Raw genomic sequence first — 21,399 nt, 5'->3', positions numbered from 1 at the left:
CCGCCTCCCCGCCAGCAGCAGTCATGCCTGATCTATAGACTGCATTGAACAGGTCAGATCTATAGACTGTATATAAACAGGTCAGATCTATAGAATGTATATAAACAAGTCTGATCCATAGACTGTATATAAACCCCTTTAGACTGTATATAAACAGGTAAGTACCATAGACTGTGTATAAAAAGGTCTGACCACAGAGCGAGAAAAACAAAAGGCTTCCATTTGATATCGACTGACAACAAAGTTTTTACAAAAACATTCATACTAAAAAAAATCTACGGCCAGTTGTTGTTCACAAATTTCACTGCAAAATAAGTATAATGAGCTAAGTGGTGTAACTGTGTAATTGGTGAAACCTCTATAGATACTATCGTCCCAAATGGGCACTGTTGCAATATAGAAGTCTGTTGCAGTTACTGTTAAAGTTAAATTAGAAACCAACTCCAGCATTTGAATTGTGATATAATGAAAAATAACAAATAGAACCTTTTCACGGCAGCCATTTTGACATGAAAGTGTAGTTAAACACAAGTGTTACCAATCAAATGAATTAAGGTTGTGCTCTATTTAGATAGAGATTTAAAGGTGCAGTGTGTAGAATTTAGTGACATCTAGTGGCAGAGTTGCAGCTGAATATGCCTCACCTCACCCTCCCTTTCCGAACATGAAAGAGAACCTGTGGTAGCCTTCAGTTTTCATAAGAACTCAAACTCAGTGTTTAGTTTGTCCAGTTTGGGCTTCTGTAAAAAAAACATGGCAGCCTCGCGTAAAGATTAATTCTGCTACTGTTACATATTTTAGAAAAAGGGGACACTAAAGTTAAAACCATATGGAATATAAAGTGTTGTCATCTCTTTAGGCCAATAAGAAGGTCTGAAAGTTATTATTACCTCTGCCAAGGACGTTATGTATTGTCTGTATGTATTTGACAGTTAGCAGGATTATGCAAAAACAACTCAACCAATTTCTGTGAATTTGTGTGAAGGGGTTTGGGCATCACCCAAACCAGATCCAAATAAATGTAGGTGTAGATGCAGATCTGGGAGCTGATCCAGGAGATCTTCTCCCACTTTCTGTAACATTAAGAGGCAGGGCGTGCTTCATCTTTTTCACAGGGAATAATTCATCAGGCAGTTTAGGGGCCAGATATTTATGAGTGTGTGCTATTTGGTGTAGATCCACATAAAAATCTGGATCTAGTGAATTTAAATGCGGTTTTATAAGAAGACTGTTATGATATGTGTTCTACCAAATCACATTCTAGTTGTGAATGAGTCACTATTGTTTGTCTGTTTTGCATTCAAGTTGAAAGCAGTAGCTCTTTGTCACTTGTATGAATGAAAATATCCTCTCAGTGTCAGGAAAATAACCTTTTAGAGTCACATCTACATTATCAACTCTCTGGAGAGTGTTTCACTCCGTTTATTTCACAGTCCCTGAGGGTTAACCTCACCCATCCACCACCTGATCAACATTATTGGCCAATCTCTTGACTGAAAATGTTCAATTTAAACCTTAAAATAAAGCTGATATTTTTACATAAAAGACCACTACAGTGAGATGCACAACAAGCTAAAACCACCATAGTGGATTGTGGCTGTAATCTGCAGCAGATTACTTATTATTCATTCTGCAAACATGCTTTATCAGTGAGTATAAGTGTGTGTGAGTGTCTGTTGCTGCTGCCAGTCTCTACATGCAGGAATTCCTCCTTTCTCCCCACTCCTCCTCTCATTCCTTCTCATCTCATACCTCTCCTTCCTGCACCACCTAACCCCTCCTTTTTCCTCTCTTCCTTCTTTACATCTGTCTCACTCTCTGTGTCTCTCTTTGCACTGATGTGCTGAATCTTGTTAGAGTGAATTCCTCCTCCACTGTGGCAGAAACCCAGGAGGAATTTGACTGGAAGGCCTTGACTTTTGTGTTTGCCACCCGTTAGTCATGGGAAACACAGTGATGGGTTAATAGTCAATGTAGAGTTAAAGTCCTCCTCCATTAACTTTTTAAATTGTGTTTGATATTGTTAATATTGTTACATCAGACATATATTGACTGTAGCTTCACATCAAAGGCTGGGTGAAATGTTGTGAAAATACTTAGAAACTGTCAACAGTATATAAAATGTACTAATGTACGATCATTTTACCTGTGCCTTCAAGCTACTTTTCATAATTCAAATAAGGGTGAGTCTACATGCTGTGATAAAGACAAGTGGGGTGTTGGTTTCCTCAGTTTTAATGTTGATTTAAATGCAAGTTCTTTCAAACCTTATTCATTGCTGCATATTTTTCAGTGCTTTATTAAAAAGTAAGGCTGGGTTTTGTGTTCTATTAAACACCTGGGGCATATCAAGTTTTCTCCTGCAGCCAAGTTGTGAATTTGTCTTCAACTGTTAAAAAGAGGACTAGACAATGATGTCATTGAATGGCAATAAGTGCAGACGGACAATCTAAATCTTTTCCACATATGTTGTTTCAAGAAGCACAGATGAAATGAGAGAGGATACAGACATTCCCCATTATAACGGCTATAAGTTTAGGGGGTTTGAAGCTACACCTGATCTTTATCATTAAATAATCAGTTGATTATTTTTTACTAATCTATTTGTGGATTAAGTGTTGGATTAAAATATCTCAAAGAGACAGCTGGTCTTGTTTTGAAAGCAGAAAATTACTTTCAAGAACATGGAACCAGCAAGTATTTAGGAATTTTCTTGATTAGTTGATTGAGTATTGAAATGTTCTGATTAATTCTAATTAAATCTAACCAATTTAATTCTATGTTTAGGTGATCTGGTGATAAGTCCTTTCAGTTCTGCATATGTCAACATATTTTATAAATAAAAAACAGTCAACTCATTGGGGGCCCTAAGTGGGTCCACTGTGTGAGCGTGGGCTCATAGTGGGGGCCACATGTGCCCTGCATTTCCACCTGGGACATTGGGCTGCACACATGGGCCCAACGTTCTAGCCACAGTGGCCTCAAAGGGCAAATAAGTGTTTACTCACTGATTAGATACTTACTTGGGTAAAAGCTGTGAAGTGAATTATGTACTTATTAGAGTTTATTTGCTTGTAAAATTTAGTTTATTGGTTTATAAGCTATAAAGTTCTCAGCAACTCGGCAACTTGTGCACCGAAATGTTCACCCACTTGGCGTTAAAGTGAATTTTCCCAGTCAGGAGGTAAGTTTAGTTTATACGATAAGATATAGGATATGCACACCATTTAAAAAAAAGGAAACCAACCCCTAAATACACTTTAATGAGTAATGGAATGTGAGCCCGTGTTACGTTGCCATGTGTGTACAGTGACACAAGGACCTTGGATTTCGTCTGCTGTTGTCCGAACAGGGCTGGAAGCTGAGAGCTGGTTTATGTGATAACGCTGATAATATGTCAGCAAGCCAAACAATTTGAATTGGTCTATTCACTGTTGTTGCTCCCAGGCCTCTCAGTAATGCGAGTGAGGACAACATTGATGGGAAGAGATGGAGACACACCGGCTCGATGAGGGAGACAGACGGCGTGAATTAGACAAACTGAAAGACTGAGCGTTGTGCTGTTGTGGCAGGATGCATTGAATGCTTTAAACACATGCTACTGTGACTCATAAACCAAACACACACAGGAACACAGAACAACAATTTGCATATTTTTATAGAACTATACATGTGTGGTGTTATTTAGGGTCACATTAGATAGCCATTCATTTACATTACATTGACATGTGGTACACTGAGGTAACACTGCCTGTAAAATAACTTACACTGTATAGTTTGAGCCAAGATCATAACATTTCTTTAGTGAGTTGGTGCCCAAGTCCTGCTTCTTTGGACTTCAGTACTCAGAATTTAAAGGTGACAATAATTAAGTATTTCTGCTTGTTGTGCTCATACACCTTTATGTATTGACTCTGTTCCAGTTAGATTGACTGAATGGAGTGTAGTTATCGTTCCTGTTATTACTACACATGTGTGACAAGTCAAAATGTCTGCCAATGTGATATGATGCTTTGTTTGGTCATAAAATTCAAAAATATCGGTTTTTTGACACATTATAACAACCCCTCTGATAAAGAAAATATACAATGGTTGTGTTGAATGTTTAATACACCAAGGAGAGTATGTGTTTGGACAGTGGGATGAAGTCAAAGTACCAGGAGGAAACCCACACAGACACAAGGAGAACATGCAAACTACCCACAGAAAGACCCCGGACAAGCTGAGATTCAAACCAGTCCTATTGCCCCATTGGATCTAACGAGGGGCGCTGGGGGGGCATAGTGCCACTGCAAGGGGGGGCAAGGATGAACAAGGAAAAATAGAGAGTGACACCAGGCTGCTATAATATGATTTATGTGGGGGAAATATAAATAAAACTATATAAATCAAAATAGTTTGATTATCCTGTCATTTTGACCTTCACGTCACTACAACTAAGATCCAAACAACTAAGTTTGGATCCTTTATATTAAAAGGATTATAGCATTAATTGATATTGAAAAATTAATTGATAATTTTTCACTATCAATTAATGATTAATAAAGAAAAATTATGGGTTTGGGGGTTTATCTTCTGAGAGGGGGCATGGCCTGCATTATAAAAAACATTTTCTTAAAGCAAATGTTCTGGTTGTGTTGAGTTTTTTAATACAGCAAGGAAAATATGAGAATTCGCAGACAATGTTGTCATTGATGTGCAGCGAAGGATGAACCAGGGCTTTTGTTACATACATGTAGTTTGAGGGAGGTTGAACCTCGAACACCAAAGTTACAGGAATTTCGCACTGAAGAAGCCCCAAAATGGAAATGCAAATCCTTCGAAATACAACAGGGCCTCCCACCGCTCGGGTTCTTTCAAACACATTCATGTCAGTGTAATTATAGATTTCTGTCTTTACAAAGTGAGAACTAAATATGTGTGATAATGGAAGGTCAGTGTTAGATTGACAGCTGATCTCTGTGCGGAGCAGAAACATCACCACAACGAACTTTGATCAACAAACATGGAGACAAAAGAAGTTGAAGATTTACACACAGAATCTAAATCACTGCTTTTAATGACTCGAGTCTATTTGAGTTTACAGAGTGAATGTGGTCTGGACTCTGTGGAGGAGAGTCATGGTGTCAGAAACTCTATAGAAGGACAGAACACCTGCACTGTGATCCAGGTACACTCCTACTGTGGAGGACACAGGATCTGACACTTGAGTCTTGATCCTGTGGTAATGAAAGTCATAACTGTTTCTATAACAAGATAATGACCAAGATTTATCATTGAGTCAAAATAAACTTTTACGTGATCCTGCTCTTTTGATATTTTTGTATGTGACTGCTACATCAACTTCTCCTACCTTCCCCACCTCCACCTCCCAGTAACAACGTCCAGTCAGACTCTCTCTACTCAGGACCTGACGCCAGTGAGTGAATCTTTTTGGGTGATTAGAATAATACTGTCCTTTTCTCATATGTGTTACTTTTCTGTTTCCCTCAGATAATAACAGCTGTGTGTGTGCTGTGTTTGGATCCAGTGTGATTTTCTGTGAATATTTTAAGAAGTCAGCTCTGGTCTCTGGCTCTGGTTGTTGCAGTAAAACATCCACTTGAGATACAATCTGTAAAATCTGTGTCTCTGTCTCACTCAGAATGTCCTGTAGTCGACCTCCAACCTGTGACACAGCTGCTGTCACGTCCTCAAAGTCCCTCAGAGGACGGATCCTGATGCTGGATGAGTGTGTAGATTCACTGAGTGGTGACAGTGAGGGGTAGTTGTGTAGAAACTGGTTGTGATCCTCTGTGTCTGAGAGCTGCTTCAGTTCATGGTCTTTCCTATTCAGCTCAGTGATCTTCAACACATTTCCTGTTGCCATCAGGGGGTGCTGTGATTTTAATTCATAACTTCTGTGTAGATGTCATCAGGCCGGGACTCTTGTCTTACATGTCTAGTTTGGACTTGATTGGACCATGTATGTCTGAGAAACAGAACATCATGTTTTGATGGCATGTAATCAAAGTTTTACGCCATGCCACGATCACACCGTCTGATGAAAACTTGAAATTCGTGGTTGTTTATATCTCCATCTTGTTGTGATGACACTCATGTCCGTATGAAGTTGATCTGATGAAAACCCTGGGACAAGTACGTCAAAAAAAAAAATTAGAAAACGGCAAAAATGGCCACTAAATCCAAAATGGCGGGCTTCCTGTCAGGTTTTTCCCATTGCACCGCTAGACTTTTTGTTTGTCTAGTCATGCTACGATTTTTGTGAAGATCGGTGAAAGCAAACTGAGGGATTTTCCTTAGATGGCGCTGTTGAGCCATTTTGCCACGCCTATTTCAAATTACTCCAGAATACAATTACTTTTTTCAGGGTTTTGAATTTCCTCAAGTTTGGTAAGAATTTGAGTGTCTAGGCCTGAAAAAGCCCAAAGGGAAATACAAATCCTTTGAAATACAATAGGGCCTCCCACCGTAGGTGCTCGCACTCTAATAAACATTATGCATTTATGTCAATACAATGAGAGCCGGCCTGGACGCACATGGACCCTCATTGCATATACTGTATATTGGAATATGTCAGTTAAGAAAATTTTGAAACAAGTTTTTAACTGAGGTTAAAAGGTACCTTACTGAAAATTTATTTTTATAATAAAGGTTGTGAAAAGTAGATAAATTTAGGTTCATATAGTTTCAGCCCCTGAATTTATCTGACAGGGTTTTAAAAGAATCCTGCAGCTTTCGTCATTCTGTATTAAAATGGTGGTAGTGTGGTTGCTTTGTGGTGTGTGTGTTGGGGGGGTTATGCTGAGGCAGTTGTGGTGACTTCAGCTTTTATTGTCTCAGTTCTGTAAAATGAGACATTCTTACCGCCTCATGTGGGTGAACTCCCTGTGAGCTGCTGATATGGGTGAATTCAACCACCACATGTTTGCAGAATGAACAGAAATGTGGGTCTAGTCCATGGCAACTTCACCGAACCCATAGAGACAACATGATGACCTGGTAGTTAAGAATGGCGTCTCCTTTTTAAACTTTGGGCTTTGTGCCTCGGGCATTTCAAGAAACCTAGATTGTACCTGTGCCAGGCTGAAAATGTGATTTTTAAGTGATCATTGTAAATGGTTCTTTGTGTATGTAGCAAAATGTTGGCCAGTGTAAAATGATTGTCGTATCATAAGTTAATGATATTGGCATTTAAGTGCTTATTTTAAGGTAAGAAATCAATCCAATATGACTGGAGATCTGAGGATTCCAATGGTTTACTCTAAAAAAAAATTTGTTGCCAATAATTTTTTGTAGCCACTTCATGCAGTTTGACTTGAACTGTCTCCTCTGGTTTTCTTTATTGTAGTTTCATGAATGCCCTCTTCCTGCCTCGCATTGCACTGAGGAGTGGGAGAGAGGAATGTCCGTGACTGGCCACATCCACTGTTGTTGTCTTTGCAAAGTTGCTGAACACCAACTGTTCTGTGATTTTTGTGTGTTCACCTCTCATGTAGGCAAATGAAACTCCCCATTGTTGTTGGTAACTTTACACTTGTGCCACTGGCTCAGGTCTTTTCAGGCCATTTCTATCCTTAACTACACCTTCAGTACTTCTCATGAAGTGAGACCTGTATGTGACCACACAGTTTGAGTGACCGACAAGTTTGGTCCAGAAAATAAAATAAATACATTTGAATCGTAGAACAAATGCAGGATATCGTAAGAGAGTATAAATGTATGAGGGAAGGTGTGGGTGTGTTGTTTGAAAGGCGACACTGGTGTGTGTCTGTGTGTGTGTTGCTTTAGGCAGGTCCTACACTGGAGAACAATACACTCCCAGTCCCACAGACCACACCCATCTGAAAGTGCACCCCCCCATTCACATTAGCACACTTGTCCTTATTTGGTGGTGCAGCCAACTCAGCTGATGATTGGCTGATGAGGGGAAGAGAAAGAAAAACATTTTGATGGAGACACACCTGTGTAGGCTTACACGCTCGCACACGCACACACCCACAAACACACACACGCACACTTGTTCTAAGCATCTCCAGTGAGCACACACACACACACACACACACACACACACACACACACACACACATATACGCATACTGTACACATGATAGCAAAGATTCTTGGATATTTATTAAACATGATTACTGCTAAAAGTAAAGCCAATCAAACAAATGTAATTAACACAAAAACTTGACTAAATTATTTTTAAAGACACACAGGTACAAACTGACACACCAGGCAATGCCATGTCTAGACATGTGGTCCATAAAACTGCCACTCTGTGAAACACACCTGCATCTGCAACACACCATTAACTTTATACCTGTGCATTTGTTCAGCTGTTCTGACAGACTGAGACACTGAAAAGTCAAGGCAGCTTTTCCAGAGGCCCTGAATGTGACACACTTGCAGCATTTTGAAAAAGTAGCTTATCAGTATCAGAGGAATCCAGGAAGTTCGTCACTTGTGACGATGAGAAATTTCTGCATTTTCCCCTCACAGTTGCCGCACAGTTCATGGTCATGGATTCTACAGAAAATGCTCATCACTGTCTGTGGCTCTGAGAGCAACATTCCCATAGTGTTTTTCGAAGCTTTTCTCTTCTGATTGACTTTGTTGGGCTTTATAATAGTGATAAACAGACTGGTTGTTATAGATGCTGAGTTGAAGCAAAGTCATCTAATGTTTAAAAGGTGGTAAACATACTGTAAAATATAAGACATCCTGGCACAAACATTTAAATTGGGGAACTTGACAATGTCCTGAGGGAGAGGACTAGCAGCCTCTAGCTCACACACAAAGGAAACCGTTACGAGAGTTTTAGATTGAATTACACATATATTTTATTACACAAACACAAATAAGTACAGTCTATAGATGTGTCATATTGTCTGATTTAGTTACTGGTTTCAAAGCAAGTCCGCCAATGGTCTCTCTTCAGTCAGAAGTCTCTGCGTTCAGAGACTCCAGTTCAGATAAAACAGCTCTGGATGAGACAGAGAAACAAGATAAGTCAGTGAAAAAGAGGATTTAGTACATTACATGAATGATAAAACACTTTCATTGCATTCACCCCCAATGGAACGAAGAATCTTATTAACTTATCTTAGACGATTCCTATGAGTCAACATAGATGAATCTTGATGCTAAAATCAGCTTAATTTCTAAAAGAAGATCTGCTCTTCTTTTTTCTGTCTCTTTGGTCCATGTTAATTTCTCTCTTTCATCACATCTTTCACCACAGGACACCAGAGACGGTATTTTGATGAGACCTGTGGAGGTAAATCCGTCTCTCTCTCTCTTTGACTCATTTGAAGCCTAACTAGAATTACAGCCTTGTGCTTGTTTGCCTTTGTAAACCAGTCAAGCTGCAGGAAATATGGTCACAACGTCCCCCCCATGCAGAACCTTATGATGTCGGTGAAGTTGACCATCAAATCATCAACTTGACCTTTAAGATATTCGACTGAAAACATGTCATAATAACCACACAGCAACAATGTCCCACACACAGGCACACTGGCACAGCGTGTTTTTTTTTGTGTATGATGTTTACTTTGCGTTTGTTTGATACGAGTGTATGAGAGACTAATTTAAACACATTGTTCACAAGTTCAACATTTTGTGCACACAGACTCCCATCTGCCACACACGAGACGTGACGTGCACAGCCAGGACATCAGGGTTAAAGTGACCACAACAATCTGGATTCATGATCTCTAAATATGTTATCATCATTTTGCGACAGAGACGAGCACACACATTAACTTCATTGTTCTAGAAGAGGCCACGCCCCATTTATCCAGGCACATAAATATGAATTCAGCAGGAATGAGTAAAGATCAGTTCTACGTGTGTGCGATTAGAAAAGAGCAGAGGAGCAGAGTCTCTTGTTGACCGGCGTCAAGTAATGTGCCTGGATGCAGGGGTGCTGCTAAAGGGGGACCAGCAGGGCCACCCTTGTACAGTACAGACTAGGCCTATATTAAGTTTTTCACCACACAAGCCTTAGTGCATTCATGTAGGGTTATCACTATTGATTTTATTATTAATTCATATACTCTTTGCGGTGCTGTCAAAAAAATGAAGGTTCAGCAAGTGCTGCATTTGTTGTGTGTTATAAAAACTTGGCAGATGTAGCGGCAGGCAGGTGGGGGCTTTAATAGCAGGAGAACTGTAGGTAATCTCTGGTCATTGCTAACAATGTTGCCACATTGGATGCGTTTAACAACGCTGATATTTTAATAACTATAAAAGTGTAATCACAGAATACACTTTTCCTTCTGCAGTTGTACAACTCTCCTTTCCTCACCTTTGCTCCTCTGTCAGATTAAACTCAGCCAGTGTTCGCTTTGCCAGCTCTGCTGTGGCCGGCAGACAGAAGGCTGCTGACAGCTGAACCAGGTCCACTGCTCTCTGCGGAGAGCCACTGCTCTGACACACCAACAGGAAGTGATTCAACAGGTCCTCACTGGAAAATGACACAGCAGGAAACACACGATCACAAGCTGCTCAAACTTTTAAGCCAAATTCATGACTGCTAACATATTCACTGTTTGTTTTGACAGCTCCAACATGCTGTGATGACATGCTAGAGATAATGTTGGAGCCAAGTAAACAGAAGGATTTCAGGTTTACAACGTGTAATTTTTTACTAGCTAGAAAATATCATTATAACTTTCACCAGGTGGTATTTTTCAAGTGAGACACCAGGGATGTTTTCTGTTTAGGTGAAATGATGAGGACGTCACAAATACTTCCTATGTCCGTTAATATTAAATATGAATTGTGTTTGGTTGTAGTTTGGAGACTCACGTAGGAACTCTGTTCTTGGATTTGAAGAGCCGGAGCATCTCCCTGCAGAGAGAATGACAGAGGAGAGAAGACACTTTTCACAGAAATTTAGACAGAGAGCATCTGTCCACTCAATTAAGCGCAAGCTTTTCTGTAAATGGACACACACACATAAGCTGTCTCTCTCACCAGGCCTGCTGGGTCATGTTGGCTTGCAGCAGCAAGGAGGTGATGTGTGTGAGCGAGGAGCTGCTCCACTCCAGACTGGTCTTCCCTCTGTCGCTAGAAAAAACAGCCTTTATAGCCAGAGCGCAGGCTGCAAACGACTCCTGAACCTGCAGATCAGAGGATACATCACACTGACAGTTGTCTGCTTTGAGCAAAACAAAATTAGACAAACATATCCACTCTGTTCCTCTCACTGACCTCAGGACTGTGCTTCTCTCTGGCCATCAGCCTGAGCACCTCCTCCACCAGATCTAACTTATTATCATGACCCAGAGACCGGATGTCTGGAAATGGAATTGAGAGAGCAGCAGGTTTAGAAAATAGAATCACATTATGATAACCAGCCCTCATGACTACTTGACTGATTTCCTCAGTTTTAACCAGCAGAGATTGGCTGGTAAACGAGACAATAAGTCATCAACTGCCAATCAGATATACAAGTGATTCAGATAAGATAAAACATTTCGTCCCACCATGAAGACATTTGCTCTGATACAGCAGCAATGGGATAGTCAAATAGAAAACATCAGTAAAAAGGTCATAAATAAACATGCAAGAAGAATTAAAATACAAACGTACGAGATATAGGAAAACAGCGATAATAGATACAATTTAAACGTGATAGCATAGAAATTGCTCAGACTTATTGCAATTGCACAAATGAAATATTGACAGTGTTAACATCTTAGATTTCTCTAAGATGTTAAGTGATACTTAAGCTTAAAACTCACCTTTCCATATCTGAGGCAGCAAATCGAGGCAACTCTCTGTGTCCAGAGCCTGAAGCAGGTCTTTAAGTCCCTGAATGTTCGGGTAGTACAACTACAATCAGAGAAAAAAAACAATGTTAAGTTTGACTTTAAGTATATACTTCACTTTCTACAGGGGAATACAAAAACACAAGTTTGAATTAAGTGAATGTTTAAGTCAAAATATAAAACATTTTGTTTTGGTAATGGATCAAATGACTATGAAATTGTAAAGTGGTCACTTGCAGCAAGGAATCCACGAAGAAATATCACGGACTCGACAGTTTCTCTCTGTTCTACTTAGCATTTCAGGCTCTTATAGCCAGGGTTCATACACATTTTGACCAATGGATTTCCATGACTTTTCCATGACTTTTCCATGACTTTAAACCAAATTTCCATGACCGAACATTGCGTGAAATCTCGGTGTATACGCGAAAAAGTGACAAAATGTAGTATTCAAACTAACAATGAGAATTCCAAGGCATACAGCACACCTTAAATGACACAAACCAAAGTATGCCTGCTTATATTTTGAGCATATTTCTTTAAAAATTTATGAATTATTTAAAACTCAGCGTAAATTAACTAGGGATGGGCATTCGATTAAATTGTCTTAATCGATCGTCGGAAGAATTAACGATCGATTTTTCGATTAATCATTCATATTTTTATATTAAAATTCACTATTTATAGCCTATATTAAAATGCAGTGAAAATAGAAAAAACAGCATGTTTCCTCATTGAGATCTTTATTACAAGATTAACAACTCTTGTGGCAGTTAAACGGGATCCGTTCAATGTTACACTTGTAAATAAGCGCTGCTGTCCTCCTAAGCCACGCTGAGAGAGCAGCTAGCCGCTGAGAGCTAGCTCGATCCGACGGCTCTCGACCTCTCAGTCCGGTCGTTGTAACGCCCTCACTCCCGGAACCCCTCACCCAGACCCGGGTCTGTCCGGGTTACCCTCCGCGTGGACTGAGGGTCCGTGTGCGGACATGAAGCCGAGCAGCAGAGGCTTAGCTCCGGGCTGCTTCCTGCAGCTGCTAACAGACACGCTGTGCTGCGTTCAGGGCAACTCGGATATTCCGACCTCCTGCCACATAGCGAACATGCAATAGTTTATCGATGAAAACATGTCATCAATGAAATTCTTAATGATCAATTAATCAATAGTCGAGTATTTATGCCCATCCCTAAAACGAACGACATGAAAATAAGAATATAACAAATTTCCATGACTTTTCCAAAACTTTTGGGAAATTATTTTTTTCCATGACTTTTCCAGGCCTGGAAAAACACATTTTAAAATTCCATGACTTTTCCAGGTTTTCCATGACCGTACGAACCCTGTATAGCTGACTAACTAGCACTTTAGCTACTGGTAAGTGACCACAGGGAAGCAGCAGCAAAATAACCTGATATTCTTCTGAGCTGCTGGAGACCAAACATAGAACTAAATGAGAGTGAATGTTGGACCTAAATTTGTCAAGTGATAGGTAACACAAATACAAATGGATGCTAATGTTGCTTCATGTCTGCTGTTTTTTAAAATAGGCAACTGTCTGCCAACCAACCATCTATAACAGCTTACAGTGTCCACAATTGTGTTTTTGGCTTGTTCTGCTGTCCCAAGTCAAAAAATCTTTATTTAAAATAATAAGATAAGATATGATAAGATATATCCCACAATAGGACCATTTACCATGTTACAGCACCAAAAAGACAGTCAAAAATAGACAATAAAATCAGATTGAATTGGTATATACAGTGTGAGAATATATAGACAGGAAATAGATTAGTACATTGGCTATGAATTGCAAAAAATGGAATCCCACTGTGCTGATCTTAAAATAAAGACAGGAACTTACCCTTACTTTAATGAATTAACTTTGCATAACAGATGATGGGAACCCCACTGAATAAAAGATTAACATCCTGGTGCAATAATAGGGGATTCTGTACAAAGCCAAGTCCCAACGACAGCTTATAAAATCCTTAAAATGTATTTTTGATTCATCCTGTAGAAATATTATCTGGTTGAGAGTCACTTAACGTATCAGGGAGAGAAATGTGCGTTGTGTACTGACCGAGGGAATGAGCTGTTTGTACCACTTCAGCACGACATCGATGTGCTCCATCCTGCACACCAGGCTGAAGAAGCGACCGCTGGAGAGGAGAGAGGAGGAAAGGTCCAGATCCATCAGAGTGTGGTTTTTTAAATACTATGTTCATTCATTCAATGGATTTGTAACACAGTTGAGTTAGGTTTTAATAATGTGACTTAATAATGTGCAATAATAATTTACTGAACATAATCACTAGATGTCAGGATGTAGGGGGTGCAGTGTTTGTTCTTTTTACATTGGTGGAAAGTTTTTACTCACTAGTAAATACTCTGTTGGAAAGGATCGCCCAGCAGCCTCCAGTTCTCCCCTACTTCTACTAGACTCTGTACTTTATAAGCCAGCTCCAGATCTTTAGTGTCCAGACACTGTTAGGGCAACGATGTACACAGAGAGAAAAACAGGTCAGGTAAATTAAATGAAATTTGGGATACCCATTCAAATCTAGGCTATATCTAATTGTATATAACTGAAAAGGTTTGGTAAATCCTGTAAAAACTTAGAAAAGAAACTCAAGTACTTGAAAACTAAATTTGAGGAGTTCGGAGGAGCACATTAAAGATAAATATTTATACAAAAGAAGTAATAAAACAAGACTTACTACTCTCATTGCACTGATGAAGAACAGAACTTGAAAGAGAGAGAAGAGAGAGATTACATCTGTGTTAAGTACCACATTGTGTTTTATATGTCTATTTTTTATCAAAATGTCATCAGCACTAGTCCAGAATAAGCTTAAATGGTACCAAGGAAAGTGGTTAACTACAAAAAGTTTATAAAAACAAATAGTTTAGGTCACAAAAAAGATAGTTGATGAAAATGATTGGTCGCAGCTTTCTTGGAGCAACGACAGTAAATGAAGCATCAGACGCTGACATAAACATTACCAACAGGAACTGACCCAACTTGTATTCAAGTTACTTTCAAAACTTTCTACAAAAGGCAAGGATGTAACAAACGGTGTTACTACGCCCTCTGATGGTGACCAGACAGTGCTTACAGAGCACTTTTCTAGTCCTAACGGCCATTAAATAAATTCCTTTACACTAAAACTCACATTCCCACACAAACATGCATCCAGGCCTTATAGTGGTTTTCACTAACACATCACTCCTACACTGCTGCCATCGTTGGGGACCACAACCTTCTGGTTAGAGGAGGACCTGCACTGCTGCCCCCCAATGATGCATTATTGGGACAATGTAACTACTCTATGGCCGTCACAATCGTGAGACAAAACAGAAAAAATAGACTAGTCTAGGCCCCCCATGATAAATAGCAGAACAGTCTCCAGAGTCTTAGAAAAGAACCAGAATAACACTTTAAAAACTCTATTGGTTACTAACTCTTTTAGTAAACATTTTGTGGACTGTTAATGTTGCCTCATAAGATTACTTTGTGGTCACTGCCATCGTATTGCCATCAGAGGCCAGCTTCTCAACCGTTTTCAAAGTTTTTTTGAGTACATATTGACACAATTCTACAATACCCGAATTTGACATCTGCACTGATGTGAAAACAAAACAAAACTAGACATGCAGAAAATTATTTTGAACTTCAGCAAAGGCGCTGGGATGATCTTTCAGAGCAGCGATTGATTTGTATTGTAGAAAGAACCTCACACGCGTGTTCAGCTGCTGGATGAGTCAAAAAACGACATTCCTTTAAAACAGACATTTTCAATCATTTCTCTTTTTAATAATGGTTGATATATTCTATGCCTTAATTTTAGAGAACACTGAGACATTAAAGTATATAAACTTCAATAAAAACTGGAAAAACTGAAACATACCATCACTAGGGTCCTGGCAGGTGAAGCTGGTTCCTTTCAGCTCTGACACGATTTCCTCCAACATGTTAGTAGTGTGCTGACCAGAGGAGGCTGGAAAGAAAGAAATCCACAGAATACAAGACAACAGACATAACATACAGTTAACAGTAAAGAGAATGTTGAAGTGTAGTTATGTGCCTATTTTAGAAGTTGGTTTAGATGTGTGCTGTGTATTTTAAATGTAAATTTTAATCTGTGTGTTGTCAATTGTGAATTATTTGTTGAACCTGTAAAAAAGGAGAATTTCTGTCACTTGGGACAGACAATAAAGTTGATTTATCTATCTAAACTCACCTGCTTTGTAAAAGATGGACAGGATGTGGTCGAAGGAGGCCAGGCTGGGATCTAAAAAACACAAATAGTACATGTGAAGATAAACAGGAAAAAGCTGCCAATAGAACTTAGAAATAATTTTCAGTGCGATTGTAGATTTAAAATTAAATAAATGTCAAATTAAAACCAGTTTGGGTTCTAACAACCTTCTAAGGTAACAATTGTGCGCTCTAATAGTTACCTATTCCCAAAGCCTTCATCTCATTCAGAGTTTGTAAAGATTTCATTTTGGCCATAGAGCCGCAGCGTCTCAGTACTTTGAGGACACTGTTGAACGTCAGCAGGTTGGGCTGAACTTTATGTTGAGTCATCTGGGTCAACAACTCCTGCACAAAAACAAAACAACACACACACACACAAACAAACAAACAAAGTCTTAACCTTGTATAAAAGTAAAATGTATAAAAGTTTTTCCCTTAATGCACACAAAGATGGCACTGAAATGAAGTTCTTGTCAGAGTCACAGCATCTGATTTTCAATATATATATATATATATATATATATATATATATATATATATATATATATATATATATATAAGATTTGTCAAGACAGCTTGACAAATCATGTTTTCAGTTTATTTGTACATCAAAATCTTGTGAACACTTTGGGGGAGTTCTAAAATTTGGTATAAAAGATGACTTGCATCCAAGGATGAACGTTTTTCGTTTTAACTTACCAATAACAAACTATTACACTTTTAATCAACAGTGCAAAGTACCTGCTATGACATTAAAAAAATCTTATTTTCTTTGTGGTCTTAACATCTGCACAAAGCTGTGTAACATGGAGAACAACAGTGGAAAGGGTCTCACTTCGATAAGGTCCCATCTGTCAGCGTATTTGTCTCTGACATTTGCAGACGCTAAGATCAGTGCGTTGAAGATGTGGATGTCAGCTGGAGACAAAGGGTGGGTTCATTAGTCGTCTGCTTCCAATACGCAACAGGGATCAACAATAATGCTCAAAATCAATTGTAGGCCTGATTAAATAAAATTGTGTTTTTCTTTAGTCAGATTCAGTCGAGTCATGTCACGTGGGATCATAACAGAAGAGGTCAGAGCTCAAACCAACATGTTTTTTCAATTAAATAAAATATAATTGCTAAAAATATAAAGTACAGCAATAATGAAGAATGTGTCAGGGAGCACTCAGCTGCTGCACCTGTGTGTGGCCCTACTTTAATAACATATTTTTAGAATCAAATGATCTACACAGAGCGTTGAGCTGACCAGACGTTTAAATATCTGTGGAAACTGATTGCAGAAATCAATATCAAACTATTTATTCCAGAGTCCAAATATTGTCCTAAAATGGGGTTTGTATCCTGTGGCTAATGGGCTAATTTGTCCACATAATTTACATTCAATAACTCACCTGTCAGTTTCTCATTGAGCAAGTCAGTGTACATGCTGAAGGCCTTTTCATAGGCTCCATGCTGGGGAGAGACAGACACGGATAAACAATCAATCTTTTCACCAGAATGAACAGGCCACACAACCGCTACTAACAGCAGTTATGACTCTGCACACACCTTCACCATTCCTCTGATCAGAGCAGAGTAACACTGTGTGTCTCTCTCTGGCAGCAAGCTAAAGATTCTCTCTGCGTTGTTGTTTTCTTTCCAGGTCCACTTGAGGGAGTCTAACGTCTGACGGATCTTAAATCTCCTCCTCTTCAAATCTTCTCCTCCCTCCTGCTGAACAAACAAGGATAAACAAGTAAACATTAAGGATGTTAAAAACTGCTGATAGGGTAAGTGAATAGCACCTGTTACAATGGCATCTGTCAAAGTGGGTGGGGTGTATTAAGCAGCAAATGAAGAATCAGTTCATGAAGTTGAAGTTGTTTAAAGCAGGCAAATGGGCAAGTGTACAGATCTGAATGATTTTGACAAAGGCCAGATAAAGCTAATTGTGGGAGGAATGGGTCAGCACATCTCCATCTGTTGTTGGTTGTTTCTGAGATGCAGTGGTCTCTGGTGATGTGTCCTTCTGTGTCGAGGCTTCGAAACGTGTGTCGAGTAATCCCTTTTTGTGTATTTTGATGTATGTGGTGACGTTCAAAGCCTCGCAAGCTGGCCGTACCACGTGACTGAGTCAGGAAATGGTTTGTGGGTTTGGCGTGCAAATCGAAATATAAGGGGCAGCGAAACGCAATGGATTAAATTTCATGAAGTTTCATCTCGCCATCACTATTGGTCATCACCAACTATAGGGCAATGGAAGCAGCTCTGATGAATAGTTATCATGCCAACCTTCACGCAGAGGTTTTGATCAGAGATGACTCACCGCTTCCTCTGTCTGTGGTGCCCCCTCCTGGAGAGGGTCTCTGTCACAGTAAAAGCAGACAAGATCTAACAGCTCATGGGTTGCTTCCATGGAGACTGCCGTACCTGGAAGATACAATGAAGACACACAGTTATGTTAGAGGTAAGAGAGATCATATACTGTGTGTGTTGTGCGCGTGTGTGTGTGTGTGTGTGTGTTCTTACCAGCTTGTAGTAGCTGGTCGTACATGTCAACAGCTGCCGAAACTTTCCTCAGGCTGATTCGTTCCTTCAGTGCCTCCTCACTCACCTCCTCAAGACGCAGCGACACTGTCTCTGGCATCAGACACTACACACACAAACACAGTTATGATATTTGGCATCTGAAACTATGTAGTAACTAGTAGTAGTATAGAAACTTTCTTACTGGTATATGTGGTTCAGCAAAGTCTTTTGTGAAGAACTTGGGGTTACCGTTGACAAAGTATTTGGCTGCAGACCTGCCAGACTCCTGAGAGAGAGAGTACATCCTCTGCAGAGAGAGAGAGAAAGAGAATGATACACCAGTTAGAAAATGTGTAACAGATTATACAACTGCTGTTTATTATGGCCGACAGACAACAGATGGCGGTCTTTACTTTTATTTCAAACTGTGACATGATGAATGGATTCATTTTTATCTTTGGCCTGTTTTCGCTATGTTTTCATAATTGTTAATATTGTTCTAGACTACATCTTTAAATGTCTCGACAGGGTTATTTTCATTCATGTTATGAACTTTAACACAACAAAGAAGATATAATTAAAATGTGCATTTTGTGCTGTGATTCAGGCTAAAAATAATCATTACATTTGATGTGATTCTGAGATCTGAGATAGTCTTTCGATAGGAGACCGCCAAAATTAACAGCTATGACAAAATTAATTAAATCAAATCAAATATTTCTAACTGGTGGTTTAGGTAAAATAATCCACTACACTAAATAAGTGAATATATGACAAATGGCTGATTTAAGAATGAAAATTCAAAAAAGGCAGCAAAGTCACGATGTGGAATGTTGTATGTTTTGACTTACAAACTCAGTAGAGGTCCTGGGAGAGAGGTAAGGGTCATCCTGGAACTGATAGTTGTACGCTGTGGGATCCTAGTGATGACAACAGACACATAAAGTCAGCATAGGAAGCAATAAACATCTTTATAGACACAGTGATGTGTTAGAAGCGGGAGAGCTCTCACCCTGCTGGCAGTCGAAGCCAGAGCCTCCAGCACCGCTTCTTTGCTCCTGTTTGAAAAAAATCACTAATTGAGAATTTTGTTTTTGGGACAATTTGTCAAGTTAAAGAGGTTTCTCTTTTAACACACTGCGTCCATGCTGCCTGCATTGTATGACACCTGAAACCTTTGTGTAATAGTGATATGGTACATACCATGTTTTCTTCCTGGGGATGACAATAGTCTCTGTAGATTCTGCAACATCATAGAGGAAAAGGTACACCTTTAATGTACATGACATTTTAAAGATTATAATGAGCAGCCCTACAAGGTGATTGGGTGAAGTCTTAGTATAAGGAGATAATCTATCTCAAAAATCTAAATTGTCTCATGTGCCAATGAATTATTCTGCATTTAGTTATCATCAACAAATACCACAACACACCAAAACCAACAATGGTTTAGTTCCTGTCTTACAGTTCTTTTAAATCGAATATATATAAACCAAATATATATTTGTTTTTTTGTAGTTTAAGTAATTCAAATCCTATATATTACTGAAACAGAAGATGGTGTGTTAATTGAGTACTATTTATAGCAGCGGATAAATACACATCTAGGAGCATGGGAACAGCAGCACAGAGTTAAGTGGCATTGATTACAAATAAACTACAGTCATCATGGTGATGACGGAACATGTCACCCAGTGTAAGAACGTGTTTCACTGGTGTTTTTAACCGATTCTGTAACAAAAGAGATCCATCGCTTTAACAATTTTAGCTACAGACAAAGACTTAGTAGGAGTTGGATATTCTTAGTTTTGATCTTTTTATGGGATTTGTTCACCAGCCTAATCACCCTGTTATATTCTGAATACACATTAAATGAAGCTTTGACAGGAGAATGACAGGGCTTTGCATTTTTATCTTGAAGTATTTTTTTCCTGACTTTGGCATTGAATGGATTTTGCCAAATGTTGTAATCATGACCACAACGTTCTTTCAATGTACCTTTATGAGCCTCTGCAGGCTGTTGTCGCAGAGATGGAGTCCAACCAAAACTCCTAGCAAAAAAGGGAACATTATTGAGCTCAAAGAAAGATGTGTTGAGTTACATTTTTACAAAAGACAACTTTTACAGATTTACAATCCTCTGATAGGCTGTACTATTTCAAATAAACTCTTATTGCACAAACAGTATCCATTTTCCAGGTGGATTAAGTTGGTAAAGGGTTAAGTCCAAGTGTTGGGGGAATCAAGACAAAAAATACAAATAAAGACATGAAGGCGAATAATGAATGTTAAAAAGTTGAATTATCACAGTCATTTGTCCTTCAGTAGAAAATTAAAACTGCCATGTTCAACCAGACAGACAAACTGTAGGAAACACGAAGGGTAAGCTAACGTTCACATGCCACCACATGTAGAACAGTTTTATGTTAAGCAGCTGCTGTGCTGCAGAGAAGAACTAGCTTCATGACCTCCTGTCAAACGATGCTAGCTGCAGCTTTGAGACCCGCACAGCAGATAAATAAACTGACACAAACACGGAATCGATGACTGGCTGGTTCAAAACACAGCAGTGCATATTTACTACCTGTGACTAAACAGCTGCTCCAAGTTATTAGTCAAAAACCGTCCGTTTCTCTGGATGTAATGTCCTACATGCCTCCCGGGCGCCGCCATGTTGATACAAACTGAAGGCTTCTGGGAGGGCGAAACCATACGGCTGGATAAAAGGGGGAGGGAGATAAATTAATAACAACTTGCCCATTAGAGATATAGTACCATTTCCTCACACTTTATCACAATTATATTAACATATTTTATTTATGTATGATATTTGAAATATTG

The 21,399-nt window shown here is 39.2% G+C and overlaps 1 protein-coding gene across 2 annotated transcripts; it reads right to left on the bottom strand.

Annotated features, from left to right (window-relative positions):
• Positions 1–8,821: 8,821 nt before the first annotated feature.
• On the bottom strand, positions 8,822–21,231 carry ptcd3 (pentatricopeptide repeat domain 3). Of its 2 annotated transcripts, none has more exons than XM_061079243.1 (23): positions 21,143–21,231; positions 20,557–20,609; positions 19,762–19,801; positions 19,571–19,616; positions 19,410–19,478; positions 18,761–18,865; positions 18,559–18,682; positions 18,356–18,459; positions 17,599–17,763; positions 17,442–17,502; positions 16,880–16,962; positions 16,245–16,389; positions 16,025–16,075; positions 15,692–15,781; positions 14,501–14,529; positions 14,161–14,267; positions 13,864–13,942; positions 11,757–11,847; positions 11,224–11,309; positions 10,987–11,132; positions 10,819–10,860; positions 10,316–10,474; positions 8,822–8,989 (listed from the first exon to the last, which is right to left on the bottom strand). In XM_061079243.1, exons 1-23 carry the CDS (start codon positions 21,229–21,231, stop codon positions 8,941–8,943), a joined length of 2,013 nt encoding a protein of 670 aa, XP_060935226.1. In that variant the 3' UTR covers positions 8,822–8,940. The 2 variants fall into 2 exon arrangements, with proteins under 2 accessions (XP_060935226.1, XP_060935227.1); XM_061079244.1 differs by having other exon boundaries at positions 17,599–17,760.
• Positions 21,232–21,399: the final 168 nt, after the last annotated feature.

This window comes from Limanda limanda, chromosome 10 (genome assembly GCF_963576545.1).
Source record: "Limanda limanda chromosome 10, fLimLim1.1, whole genome shotgun sequence".
Lineage (NCBI taxonomy): Eukaryota > Metazoa > Chordata > Actinopteri > Pleuronectiformes > Pleuronectidae > Limanda > Limanda limanda.
Note: the sequence above shows the minus strand (reverse complement) of the source record. Positions and strands in the feature narration are given on the sequence as shown.

Coding starts and splice junctions, on each gene's coding strand:
- ptcd3 (XM_061079243.1), bottom strand. CDS start 21,231: ATGGCGGCGCCCGGGAGGCATGTAGGACATTACATCCAGAGAAACGGA. Junction 11,848..13,863: donor ACAAACAGCTCATTCCCTCG/GTCAGTACACAA, acceptor CTCTGATTGTAG/TTGTACTACCCGAACATTCA. Junction 10,861..10,986: donor AACATGACCCAGCAGGCCTG/GTGAGAGAGACA, acceptor TTCTCTCTGCAG/GGAGATGCTCCGGCTCTTCA.